Here is a 15,210-nt window from a genome sequence, read left to right as displayed (position 1 = left end):
AACTCTTATTGTTTCTAATGCACAGTCTTTTACAAAAGGTTAAATTAAAGATTGGTTTATTTGTGGATGTTTTTATGAATAGACCTCAATTTTATTATTTAGTTCTAGAGTTGATTATTTTTTTGTAAAAAGTGTAATTCTTTTGATCTTTAATAGAACAGACTATAGCCTCGAAGTGGCATCTAATAAATATGGCGACGACGTACGACAACGTGCAGGTTGCTGTCCTTACAGAACAAGGGGATTTCAAGCCAGTTGTGAATACGGAATGTCGATTGGATGTATCATCACAGAACGAAAGTGTTATATTAACTTTTAACAGTGGTCAGTGTCAACAGATCCATCAATGCCTTTCATAATTGTGTAAAAGTCAGTGAACAAAGGATGCCGCCAATGTACCGCCACCATAAAAAGTGTTTTATTTGTGACGAAATCCATAATAATAACATTTACTTTCAATCGTTATTTGATATACCATCAGAAAATCTGTTTGCTCGATTCTATCTAATTTACGTGAAAGATTGTCAGTGTGACTGTATAGAAATTGACATGTCATGATGAATAATTAATATTTTAATAGTGTTTTAAATTATTTAACAATCATGATTGATTTAAAGATAGAAATTAAATGGAATGCCATATCAACAATTCACAGTTCAGAGCGCAACAAATTTGATGGTTTAATTTAATGTCACCGAGTGCTGATATTGACACAATTTCAAATTTTCAATATGACAAGGATACCTTTATTCATTTATAATATAGTATATATTATACATGTATAGTGAGTTTGTACAGCAGATACTAAATACTAGATACATTACTGGGGTCCAACCAGTAGTCGTGACAGAACTGTAGTCGTAAATAGTGTGCATATTCTAGTGTGCATCTAGATATCCTAATGTCTGAAGCTGCTGGCCATGGTGTTTTTTTGTATTTATGTGAATAATGTGTTTCATGAGATACAAAAATCTGACTATACCTTCAGTAAGAACAGGTCAAAATATGCAACGATCAACCTTTAACTTCTTCAAAGGGATTACTAAGAAGACTTTCTTGAACTTAAAAGTTAAAATACGAGAAATTACCCCCATGGGAATTTCAAAAAGTTGGGAAAGTATGAGATTTTAGTTCAAAACCTTTTTATTCTTGAATTGTTTTGACCTTTATCAACTTTTAAATGCTTTTTGTACAAGTTAGTCATAGCTAATTTGAGATTTTCTGCTTAGAATATTGACATTAGCCAGAGGTGGAAGAAAAAGCTTCATCATAAAACATAATCACAGATTTGTATCCATTTGAATTTGGTATATAAATGCCTAATTAATACATATGACTTTTTTTCCAGATGATAAAGAATGCCATCAGATAGTTGTGAATAATGACACAGAGCATTCGAGACTTGGAAAACAAGGTGTTGTGTTCACAGAGGATCAGAGGAGTTCACTGGTCAAATTCAACAGTGTACACAGTACGTTTCTCCTCAAGGTTTACTTACTCCGATTAATACTTATATGATTTGGAAAACAAAATTGTAGCAAAAAAGTATAAGGTAGTTCAAACCAAATATTTATTTTCAAAATAAATTTTGGCATCTCTTGATCATGATGTTTCAACTATCAAGCAATTCTTCAGGAATTATGCAAGGTTTCTTAAAAACAGCATATATATGTCATGTTATTTTCTTACAGAAAATATGTATATATTTGGATTGTTCAAATATTGTTCAAATATGAAAATTAAGTTTTCTACCTTTTGAATTTTAATTTCAGTTTAAATGCAATATTTAAAAAAAGACTAATGGGAATTTGAATTCTTTCTTTTTTGTAGCAATGAAAACATTTCAGTTCAGATTGAAAGAAATCAAATCTGGCCTTAAGTCAACATTCTCAGAGAGAACAGATGAAGCATCTGCTGTGCAATACTTTCAGGTATTTTGTTGTCTTCAGAATCTCATACATAATGCTAAATGGCGGATTACAATCAGTATCTATCAAGTAACTTAGAAGTATAAATGATTGATAGATATATCGCTTTCTCAGAATTATTTCAAATCAACTTTATCATTGCTTGTGATTTCAATAATGCTATCTACTTTCAGTTTTATGGCTACTTATCCCAACAACAGAACATGATGCAGGACTACATAAGAACTTCATCGTACCAACGAGCAATACTAGCAAATTTAGTAGACTTCCACGATAAGGTAAAACATTCTTGAAACTTCTCTGCGAATCGTCAATTTACAGTCAAACTATGTTATGTTGATTAAAATAGGACCTTCATAAAATGTCAGAACTTAATTTTTTAGTAACAGTTCAGACAGAACCAAAAAATTGGGGTCGTGGTGGCCGAGTGGTTAAGATGTCTTGACATATTACCACAAGCCCTTCAATTCTGGGTTGCAAGTTCCAACCCCATGTGGTTCAGTTGTCAGGTACTGACTGCTGGTTGGTGGTTTTTCTCTGGGAACTCCAGCTTTCCTCCACCAGTAAACCTGGCATGTCCTTACATGACCCTGGCTGTTAATAGGACATTAAACTAATAATACACAACTAACAAATACTTTTAAAGAAAAAAAAGTTATAGATATTTTACTTTTAAAAAGTTGAACTTTACATCAATAATGATACGGTTTCACTATTAGATTCACTTTTTGCATTACAGGTGGTGTTAGATGTAGGAGCTGGTTCAGGTATTCTGTCCTTCTTTGCCATCCAAGCAGGTGCTAGGAAGGTGTATGCAATAGAAGCCAGCAGCATGGCCAAACATTGTGAGGTATGTCACACTGACACACACAGGATCCAGTTTTGGTGAATCTAAAGATAGTTATTCTGTTATAATTCCTGTGCTATCTATACTTTTATAAAGTTATTTCATATATAAGCTTTTCAGTAACTACTACTAAACTAAGCCTATTGATTTGTTATAAGAAAAAAAATCATGTTATCAAAAGCTTGACACGAGAATATGTTTTACAACACAATTTTTTGACATTTCTGTTCTTCATTACATCATTAAGATATCTTTTGTCACTTAGAATGATCTTGCCTGCTTCTAAGAAATTTACTGTCTGCATGTAGTTCATTCAGGAATGTACTTTTTGCTCAAATTTCTTTAGGATATTTAATGTTTTGTTGTAACATTGTGGGACAGTTTTCATGATTTGATACCAGATACTGACCACAGGTCGGTAATTTTCTTGGGGGCTCAGGCTTTTCTCCATACCCTAAACATAGCATGTTCTTAGTTGCTGTTTGTAGGATGCAAGATGAAATGTACTTTCTTTGATTTCTTGAAGATGCTTGTTCAACAAAATAAACTGGGTGACAAGATAATAGTGATACCAGGCAAGGTAGAGGAGGTAGCTATCCCTGAGGAAGTCGACACCATCATATCTGAACCGATGGGATACATGCTCTTCAACGAGCGCATGCTGGAAAGCTTCTTACATGCAAAAAAATGGCTTCGTCCAGGAGGTAATACACGTTGATAGCAAATTAAAACTTTCAAACTAGAATATTGTAGTCAAATATGCATCAGTTACAATTCAGGTGAAAAGTAAAATATGCTTGGTATCTGATTTTGTGAGCCGAGTTAATTTTCAAATGAGGAATTTAAAAAACCAATACTGACTATCTTTCAATTATATAGATTTGTTTCTCTATGGGTATAGTAGCATGGTTTATTCTCAAGATGGAATTCTGCAATGAAAGTGTTTCCTAGATTGATACTTCTAAACTTGTATACATATTAACAATGAGCCGCAGAGTAATGCTTCTCCATTAAATAAGCAAATTAAATTTATAAATTTTTTCTTTTCTGAGTTTAAAATATGCTCTAAATTGTATTTCAAACAAAAAATCTTTGCAGGTAAAATGTTTCCATCCCAAGGCGATTTACACATAGCACCATTTACAGATGAAGCTCTTTACATGGAACAGTTTTCAAAAGCCAATTTTTGGTAAGTACCTAATTTGAGATACAGACAAAATGTGTTGATTTGATAACATATAGGATGGTGACTGGTTGTGGTTTAGCTTGTGTTCTCAAACCTGACTTGTATTCTGTGGTTTACAGGTATCAACAGTCTTTTCACGGAATTGACCTGACAAGTTTACGGAGTGCTGCTGTCTCTGAGTATTTCAAACAACCAATTGTGGTAGGTCACATCTTCATATACAAAATGGCTGTCATAGTATCTTATGGTTTTGTGAGCTGTATTAGTTTGTTGAATGATCATAAATTATGTGTTCTTTATTAATTACAGCATTATCTAAAATGCTGAAATTAATTTTCAATGTACATCATCAGAAACTTTTGTTACAGTTAAACACTGGGGACCAACAAAATCACTTTGTTATAAGCATAGTTTGTTATACACAACACTGGGGACCAACAAATCACTTTGTTATAAGCATAGTTTGTTATACACAACACTGGGGACCAACAAAATCACTTTGTTATAAGCATAGTTTGTTATACACAACACTGGGGACCAACAAAATCACATTGTTATAAGCATAGTTTGTTATACACAACACTGGGGACCAACAAAATCACTTTGTTATAAGCATAGTTTGTTATACACAACACTGGGGACCAACAAAATCACTTTGTTATAAGCATAGTTTGTTATACACAACACTGGGGACCAACAAAATCACTTTGTTATAAGCATAGTTTGTTATACACAACACTGGGGACCAACAAAATCACTTTGTTATAAGCATAGTTTGTTATACACAACACTGGGGACCAACAAAATCACTTTGTTATAAGCATAGTTTGTTATACACAACACTGGGGACCAACAAAATCACTTTGTTATAAGCATAGTTTGTTATACACAACACTGGGGACCAACAAAATCACATTGTTATAAGCATAGTTTGTTATACACAACACTGGGGACCAACAAAATCACATTGTTATAAGCATAGTTTGTTATACACAACACTGGGGACCAACAAAATCACTTTGTTATAAGCATAGTTTGTTATACACAACACTGGGGACCAACAAAATCACATTGTTATAAGCATAGTTTGTTATACACAACACTGGGGACCAACAAAATCACATTGTTATAAACATAGTTTGTTATACACAACACTGGGGACCAACAAAATCACTTTATAAGTATAGTTTGTTATACACATATTGCAAACATCTTATAGGAACTTTGACAAGGAGTGAAAAAAACTATGTTATAAGCATGAATCTTCTGTAATGTGTTTGTTATAAACATGCTTTACTGTAAAAGGATGCATCAGAAAATTAAGATGTAAATTTACCACTTTATACATTTTGTTTTGTTTGTTTTTTCAGGATACATTTGATGTCAATATTTGTCTTGCAAAATCCACCAAATACACAGTTGACTTCCAGACTGCAGATGAAACAGACTTACATGTGATAGAAATTCCGTTGACATTTAGCATGCTGGAATCTGGTCTCATACATGGTCTAGCATTCTGGTTTGATGTGGCTTTTCTGGGATCAAAGTAAGTTAGGTGAAAATTATCACAAATAAGTATTGTAAGCGTGTTTTAAAATCAGACCGCAATAGGGTAAGGAGAACTAGAAACTCTTTTCAAATACTCATATACTATAAACATTGATTTTTGTCAGCTTTCAAACTATTCATTCTTGTTTACACTGTGCATCTTTAGTCAAAACTTGCGCTTGTCAATATCTTCATGCTTCATTGAGATTTAATAAAAGTGAAATTAGTGAAAATTTCCAGATACCTACACTTTTACAGTACTGGAGTAAGTTACATTAACTTTGATTAGAAAATATTTGAACTCATACCTTTGTGATTTCCAAGTTGTGTTTATCTGTTTCAGTGATTCTATATGGCTATCTACAGCCCCGACAGAGACTCTGACCCATTGGTACCAGGTACGATGTCTAATAGAGACGCCTGTGCTTGTAAAACGAGGCCAGACAGTCACCGGCAAATGTCTGCTACGCTGCAACAAGAGGTAACATTTCATTGATTTTGCTGTAAGTGTGCTGTATATTATTCAAAGATACAGCAGTCTTAGAAGGTTTAGTGAATTAAGCATTACTTTGTGAACTTTCCATTTCAAAGTCATTGTGAATTGAAATATATGAAACTATTATAAAGGAAAAAATCTTATCATGTAAACATACAAATTTTGGTGATTTTCACATCAGATGACTTGTTGCTAATAAATCTAATGGCATTGATTGCACTGATGGCTTGTTCGCTAATATAGTAATCATTGTGAAAGTGCAATTTGTTGTTGCGCTAACGGGTTCAGCATCAGTTTTGAATATGAGTGTGCTTACAGTGATTTAGGTAGTGTTACTCAGTAAAGGTTAATAGTAGTCGTACATAACAGACCATAAGTGATCAGTGTTTTTGTTTTAGGCAAAGTTACGATGTTGATATCGAGGTAAATATCCCAGGAACAGGATCTAAATCCACAAATACACTGGACCTAAAGAATCCATTCTTCAGGTACACTGGTCAAACCCCACAGCCTCCTCCAGGTCAGCACACGACGTCTCCCTCAGATAATTACTGGAACAATCTGGCTACAGGTAAAAATCAGACTATATTCACAATACTTTCAAAAGTATCAATGAAGGAGACTTGACAGCTCACAGTCCTGTATAAATTCTACTTATTTTAATGCTGTAAAATTTAATAAGGATTTAATCGACCACCAATCCTCTTTTTATAAAGTTACCACAAAGTCCTGATATGTTTATATTGTTACCACAAAGTCCCGATATGTTTATATTGTTATCACAAAGTCCTGATATATTGTTACCACAAAGTCCTGATATGTTTATATTGTTACCACAAAGTCCTGATGTATATTATATTGTTACCACAAAGTCCTGATATGTTTATATTGTTACCACAAAGTCCTGATATGTTTATATTGTTACAACAAAGTCCTGATATATTGTTACCACAAAGTCCTGATATGTTTATATTGTTACCACAAAGTCCTGATATATTTATATTGTTACCACAAAGTCCTGATATGTTTATATTGTTACCACAAAGTCCTGATATATTTATATTGTTACCACAAAGTCCTGATATGTTTATATTGTTACCACAAAGTCCCTGATATGTTTAAATTGTTACCACAAAGTCCTGATATGTTTATATTGTTACCACAAAGTCCTGATATGTTTAAATTGTTACCACAAAGTCCTGATATGTTTATATTGTTACCACAAAGTCCTGATATGTTTATATTGTTACCACAAAGTCCTGATATGTTTAAATTGTTACCACAAAGTTGATTATATTGTTACCACAAAGTCCTGATATGTTTAAATTGTTACCACAAAGTCCTGATATTTTATATTGTTACCACAAAGTCCTGATATGTTTATATTGTTACCACAAAGTCCTGATATGTTTATATTGTTACCACAAAGTCCTGATATGTTTATATTGTTACCACAAAGTCCTGATATGTTTATATTGTTACCACAAAGTCCTGATATGTTTATAAAGTTACCACAAAGTCCTGATATGTTTATATTGTTACCACAAAGTCCTGATATGTTTATATTGTTACCACAAAGTCCTGATATATTTATATTGTTACCACAAAGTCCTGATATATTTATATCGTACCACAAAGTCCTGATATATTTATATTGTTACCACAAAGTCCTGATATGTTTATATTGTTACCACAAAGTCCTGATATGTTTAAATTGTTACCACTAAGTCCTGATATGTTTACTATTATCTCTGTACTCTCTACATGACTTGCGCTATGTGACAAACAAATTGTTCATCCGAAAAAGAAAAGCTAAAATTTCTATGGGGTATCTTAGACTGGTCTCACTATTATAAGAGTGTCAGATGATTGGCATCAGTCACAAATTTGTCATTGCATTGTTTTTAAATTTACTATTTCATGTTTGTCTTTAGGCTCAACTATGTACATGAACGGACTGATAAATGGTATCGACCCCAACATGCTGCAGCAGCAAGGTGTCGTACAGACGAACCTCATCCCTGTCTGTAAGTAGAACACACACCCCTCACGTCCCTTCCTCCCCTTACATCACTCTCAACAGATTACTAAAGTTTGTATTATTTCACTCTCAGATCATTACACAAACATGCTGGGTGTTAGATAAATGACCTTTGATTGGTTGAGATTTTGAATATTTTTTTTTGCGACTTGGACTACTTTTTGGTTAGGGTCAAAAATTCTGAATGTCACCATTTATTGAATGATGTAATGCTGCTGTACTTACACCGCCACTTGATAATGTTGAAACTGATTTGTTGTTCGAATCTGTTATTATGACCCTTTATAATATAAAACAAGGCCTAAAAATACTATCATTATATATACCAGACTCTTTCTGTTGATTTTGGTAGATTTAATACATCTTAGCCAGACTTCAGCTATTTTTTACATTTGTTTGATGATGGTCACTTATATGGTTGAAAAAGTGTTAAGTATTTTGGAAATATTTTTCTGCATACATCATTTTTGAATTTGACAAAAGCAGCAATTTTGCTTATATTAAGAAATGGGGGTCTTTTGGCCATATATTTACATTTGATTTGGGTAGAAGGCAACATATTGTAATGTATATACTTGTGTCAATTAACTGGTATCAACCCACCCTATCATTTTGGTTTTCCTTTGGTTTGAAAATATCCTTCCTTGTAAGATTTGTATGTGAGAATAACTGTTTTGGTAATGAAGCCTTGATTTAGTAGGATAGAATCTATAGAATTATTCTCCGTAATGCTACAGTAATTTAAGACATAAGTCTTGATCTGTGGAAGGATGATAAATCTATCACAGCCTCACATCCAGTGACACTGTTATCCCAGCCCAACTTGCACCATTGCTAGGAGAAATAGAAAAATGCCAGTTTAAGTTAGCTCAAGACGAGATCCCACCAGCTTTTTGTCCTTATAATTGCTTCATACCTCTGATCTAAATTGTCTTTCCATTTATGAGAGAAAGATGATGGAAAGAAAGTCTAGATATTTAGTTGAGATCCAATCTGATTAAAATACTGATCCTCATTTTATTTTATACAGGATCTGACACCATTCCATTAGAGGTCAAGTTTCGATGACCTTTCAAATTGACCAATCAAAGTGCATGTACTTTCTCAAAGTTCCTTGATGAGAACAGTAGTTTGTAGAGCTATCAGAATAATTTTTGTGTATGTAGTCATTATGCCTAAAGAGCAAATCTTAGTTTGGACAAAATATTTTCAGTTGGTGTAGCTGGAATTATAAAGTGCATTTGATCTGAAGTACAGAGCGTATTTAAGGTCATGAGAAGGTGACTAAGTGGAATGTTGTCAGATCCATTATGGAAGTAATTGAGGATGTTTATTTAATGAGATTGGTTGAGATTCCACACAATGTGTGTTACCTATCACATTTTACCTCCTTACAGCTAATGTGGCACCAATAAACCCCGGCAGTATCCCCAGTGTACTTAACTTGGTGACCAACAACACCCATCATGCAAACCGAACATCTGTGGGAGGAGGAATAAGTCCTGTTAACTTCGCTATGAATACACAGGTCAGCATCATCACCCCTCACTACTAGTTCTAACATAGGCTTTTCATGTATCGGTAGTGTTTTTTTACACCAATTATTCATATACTGCATGCTTAAAGTATAATCCCAAAATTAGACAACACATAAGGAATTTTATTTTTATGTTGTCACGTAGATGCTAACAAAACACTTGTATATTAAAGTGCTCTTTCTGCTTCGCCCTATCCCACGACCCTGTATAGTTAGATTTGTTATATAGAAGTATTTTGTGTACTATATTGTACAGTAACTGGAATAAGCTCCAAATAATACATTATATTAGGAATTTTATAGGTATTTTCCCAGATTGTCCGGCATCAGAAATTTTAGTTTAATGTTGTCACGTAGTTGCTTTAACAATTTCATTTAAAAAGAGAATTTTTGCTGTTGCTGCTTTACCCCTCCCCCTACCCAAGTTATTAGGTATGTTTAAAGATACTACACCACTGATGTATGGCATTTTTTCTTTATCAAAATTTGGAGCTGACAAGTTAGTATTTTTCTTCAGTTACTTACTTTACACCATTACCACCATTGTAATTTACTCCAAGATAAAAATATTAGAAATATTTATTTACGCCCTGGAAAAAAAAACGTCCATGGCACTATGCCCTATATGGAATGACGTACTGATTGTGTATCCATCAAAAGTAAAACAAGTTGTTGTTTTTTTGTGTGTGTTAATTAGACATATATTTACATGAGTAAACATCAATTATTGTTCAAATGATGAGTATTGTTTATGCTCTATCGCCAGAGGAACATTTTGAGAGAACATATTATGTATCCACTATGGACATGGTAAAACTATGTTAACTGGAAATATAATGAGCTCTAATAAATACAAAAATTTTACTACAGTATAAAGCGGATTTGTAATTCCAAATTTATCAACTATTATGAATCATATTATGTCCACAAATTTCATATTAACTATTAACTGTAATGTAGAGTCATATAGCATAACTAATAGATTATAGACAATGTTGCATAAGCATTGAGCAATTGTGAAGCTTGTATCAACTTAAATTTATAGCTATTTCAAATTTTAATTCTTGATTTTGACAATAGTATCAGTGATCTCAATTTAGGATATTTTGAAGAATTTGTTCGAGTTCATTAACTGAAGAGATAAAAGAAATTAGGATGCATTGATTAATTAAGACAAGATGAGAAATAATTCTTTGGTTAAATTCCAGCTGATTCAGGACATATTTTTAGCATAGGACCCATAGAAACAGAACATTTATTTGTGGCACACGTTTGTACACACATGGATGGCTTTATATCTGATAGTAGGTGGAAGGTATTTGATAGCTGTGCTGGATCTTTTTGCTTTACAATTTTATTTGTGTGGTATCAACCCACCATCAGGTCACCTTAATGTCTACAAATAATACTAGTTACTAATATTTTTTAGAAAGCACAGAAAAGATCTTGGATTTTGAAAATTGAAATTTGTTGAAAACTGCATTTGTAGATTTCTTCTTTGCATCAAATGTTTTGAAGGAATCAATTTTTATGCATACCAACAAGCCTGCAGTGATTGGTTGGTGACAAAAATGCTCCTAAAATGTTCTGTCCGCTGTTTCTCAGAAAGTAATGAAGCAAACCGTCTTAAATTTCATATATTATATGTTTGAAAAAAGTTTGAAAAGGAGGGAAAAGATATCTCTTTCCATTGTCAGACATAGATCATTCTTTGGTGGGCGCTAAGATCCCTCTGGGATCTCTTGTTATACATACCAACAAGCCTGCAGTGATTGGTTGGTGACAAATATCCTCCTAAAATGTTCTGTCTTTTAAGTGCGAGAGAAAACTACTAAAACATGAGCATGTAAAAACTGGCTCATCAGCACTCCGTAAGCCTCATACTGAATAGCCAAAATCTTTTACTTAGGTTGAAAAATCCCTATCTTCTTGACAGATCCCTGCAAGATTCTATTCATCCAATGGGGAAAAAAATCAATATCAGAGCATGTTGATGTTGTGCAGTTTTACATAAACACACATGTACTTTGTAATTGAACAGTGATATTTATGGTGGTTTCCTTTGTCTGAATCGGTAATAACAATCTAAGAATATTTTCTAAATGAATATATATTCTGTATTATGGATTATTTTATGAATGTCATTCAAAGATAGTGTGATTTAAACTGTACTCATTTTCATGTAACCAATGTTCTTTAAAGGAAAGGTACAGTAAACAATCTTGAATAATTAGATCCAGATTTATCACAGAATAAAACCAAAAAATTGTTGAGGCTTGCTGTCAGTAAACATGCACTTAATGCTTTCTATTAATGTTGATTCTCGTTTTGTTCCAGAACTCGAGGCCATCAATGACATGCAACAATATGTGTAGTGGGACAGGCAATAGCAGCACAGTGACAAACAATGATAACATGTATCCAGTCAGCAATCAGTTTATGATCGGGGACTATGTCATGCCAGGAAACGTCGTTGTACCGACTCAGCTTAGGAAGTCGGAAGCTGTGTGAATATCTGTTACCTTGACAACAACTCATGACCTCAAGTAACTGTCACCCGGATCCACATTTGTTGCTATATTTAGACTCCTCATCATTGGCATTGAAAAAGACGGTGGTACATTTCAAAGTCAGTGTACAAGTGTCTAGTAAAAAGAGGTGTAACCAAGGTGGATGTTTCTAGATGTTTCTAAGAAGCGTTTTTTATGAACCTCCTGAGCAGACTGCTTCCTCACCTCAACCTATTTTTACAGGGATATTCAATGTGATGAGGTATATAATCTGTAGATGTGTTAGGCAATCCTTGTGACCCAGGCATTAAGGCTGGAACTCACAATTGGTATGTGTACAGAGAAAATATTATCTAAATAAAACACAACAAAGTATTTGACATGATAGATTTTTCCACAAAATCAGTTGTTCACTATAGATCGTTTTGAGTAAACTGAGAGGGAATGGTTTCCAAATATATCAGTGTTATATAAGTATTTAACCTAGGCTATTTTCGTTTATTCGGAAAAATTGGTTCGACTGTTGGTTAAAGTCATTATTTCATGTATAAATCCGTACGGACCTGCAGTTTTTTTTTATACAGGCCTGTGAGGGCTTTGTCAAGCCTCGTCTGAAAACAATATAAAATCCACCAGGTCAGTCTTTAATTCGTAAATGAGCTATTTGATCCAACCAGTCAAACCTTATAATCGAAAACGGCCTAGTATAAAGAAGCCCAAATCCTCTGAGCATTATCTCCCCTGGTGACTAAACAGTTGTCCTTCTATGGCAGTTTGTTTGAGATTTGTGGTCTCCTGATGAATTTTATCTATAGACAACGTTGTATAGCGTTTATCATTATATAAGTTATACTTTAATTTCTATGTCAGGAGTTCAACAATTGCAGTATTCCGCCTTTGCATATTACAGAGTTATCTCCCTTATCTCATTATTTGAATTATACAATGTGTATGGAACACTACAGAACAAGTAGGTGAAGCTGTATATCATACATGTAGTATTTGGTCGTAGTGTAATACAGAATTATCTCCCTTGTGGCATTCTGTCGTTGTGGAGTGAAAATTCCATTCATTACCTTTGAAAAGGGCTTATAACACTGTAATATGCAACAATAGAACATGCAAATAGGTGAAGCTATCCCTATTGTATATTATCATACATTCTTGGTTTTACAAGGACGTTCTGTGTAGGCCATTTCAATATAAAGCCAAGGATTGAACTGGTGAGTGTGTGCCTTGACCCAATAAGTAGTATGCACAGCTCTCTTGTGTATGGGTACACTACTTGGTAGAAACATATAATTATTAATTTGGTGCATTTATATATTACACATTTTGTGAAACCACTTATGAACCTATAATATAGAAATGTTTGCTTTTTGGGAAATTTATTACTGCAGTTAGAAAATACGGAATATAGAGGGAACCAAAAAAATCAGTTAGGAATGGTATTTATCAAATTGTTGTAGGGCAGTTTGATGTACACGTATTGTACAATGTCGAGACCATTCTCTATTAGCATTGCATGTATTTAGGCTCTAGCAATCCAAATACTTACAAATAATAGTATGTACATGTATACCCAGAAATGCAGAGAAGTTTTACAAGAGCTGAGGTTATGGTGAATTTTTCATTCAGTCAGTAGATTTTTCTCAGATTTTCAGTAGATTGGCCAGGGAAATGATTAGATCTTATCTGTAATGTACCTGTATTGCCATCTCCGTTCATATGCAAATAAATTATTTTGAATGAAAATGATAGGAATATCATTTACATTTTACCATTACTGTTGAATATATATATATATAGTGTAATTAGTGTTATAAGACCATGTTTGTATTTTTACTTTACAATGACCAGAAACACAGAATCTTGTCCTTAAGATAAACTTGGCATTCACTTTCCTAAGTACATCATGTACCGCATTATCAGAGTTGTGTTTATGCTTATCTATGTTAAATAAATGAACCAGACTTTTGAAGTATCAACACAAGAGGTTTTCTGGAGCTCTGATCTTACAGATTAGAATACTATGTATTCTCCATTATAAATGACTGAATTTAGTGTCGGTTGTGTATCAAGTGAATTTTGCAAAGAGCTGTCCTTCTTTCTAAAATCAAATGTTTAACATTGCAGTTGTCCTTCTTTCTAAAATCAAATGTTAAATATTGCAGTCATTCTTCTTTCTAAAATCAAATGTTAAACATTGCAGTCAACATTGAAATCGGTTTTTTTTCTTGTTTTTTTTCTGTAAAATTTCATAATTTGGTGCTTAATCAAAGTCCTGGAGATCTGAACCCCACTTGATACACACTAGATGTGTGATCAGTGATCCTGCTACACCTGGCTATTAGATTGTTTTGTTTTGTTTAGAAACAAAGTCAGTAGAAAAGCCCAATTCTAACAAACAATACTTATCACAGATGTTTTGTCCCATTATTTGTAGGAACGACTCCCAGTTGAAACATTTTGTTATTCTTTTTATCTATCATGCTTAATATCCTATTATTTTAATTTAAGGATACATCTATGCTTGACTAATGTTTTAACAAAGGTAATCACAGAATCAACAACCTATTCTGATTTGATGTTTATTAAATAAATTCTGATTTGTAATAAATACCAGACTGTAATGATATAGCATTGGTGTTTTTGAAATTATTTCACAATTCAGTAAAATCTCTTTAACTCGAACTACAGGAGACCCAGTTACTAGTACTAGTTGGAGGAAGTGAAATATATTTCTATTCGAGGAATAAGGGGTGGTGGATGAATCGCACTTCAAGCAATCCAAGGTTACCAATACGTGAAATATACAGGGAAACAGTCGGTACCATGCAATCTTTTTGTCAAAAAGGGTATTCTGAGGAAAGCGAGTTTGAGTTGAAGGGGTTTTACTGTATAAATAAACTTAAGTGATGTTTGTAGCTATTAGGCATTAAATGACATCCAAATTGTGACCATTATGACACACTTATGTCGACATGAAAACATAAACTAATCCCTATCAAATGAAATAAACAAAGATCCAAAAATGAATAAATAATGTAAATAGAAATATTAAACTTGTTTTACAGCATCTATATAGACCATGGATTTCCTAAAGATTGTTAGATT

The 15,210-nt window shown here is 33.2% G+C and overlaps 1 protein-coding gene across 2 annotated transcripts; it reads left to right on the top strand.

The window, feature by feature from the left end:
• The first annotated feature begins 175 nt into the window (after positions 1-175).
• On the top strand, positions 176-14,734 carry LOC138326066 (histone-arginine methyltransferase CARM1-like). Of its 2 annotated transcripts, XM_069272191.1 has the most exons (14): positions 176-324; positions 1,349-1,471; positions 1,831-1,931; positions 2,102-2,206; positions 2,668-2,778; positions 3,302-3,479; positions 3,874-3,964; positions 4,081-4,162; positions 5,332-5,507; positions 5,853-5,990; positions 6,404-6,576; positions 7,940-8,032; positions 9,444-9,574; positions 11,921-14,734. In XM_069272191.1, the coding sequence occupies exons 1-14, from the start codon at positions 192-194 to the stop codon at positions 12,092-12,094; spliced, it is 1,809 nt and encodes a 602-aa protein (XP_069128292.1). In that variant the 5' UTR covers positions 176-191; the 3' UTR covers positions 12,095-14,734. The 2 variants fall into 2 exon arrangements, with proteins under 2 accessions (XP_069128292.1, XP_069128293.1); XM_069272192.1 differs by lacking the exon at positions 9,444-9,574 and having other exon boundaries at positions 11,921-12,059.
• Positions 14,735-15,210: the final 476 nt, after the last annotated feature.

This window comes from Argopecten irradians, chromosome 6 (genome assembly GCF_041381155.1).
Source record: "Argopecten irradians isolate NY chromosome 6, Ai_NY, whole genome shotgun sequence".
Taxonomy (NCBI): Eukaryota; Metazoa; Mollusca; class Bivalvia; order Pectinida; family Pectinidae; genus Argopecten; species Argopecten irradians.
This window is presented reverse-complemented; position numbering and strand designations above follow the sequence as displayed.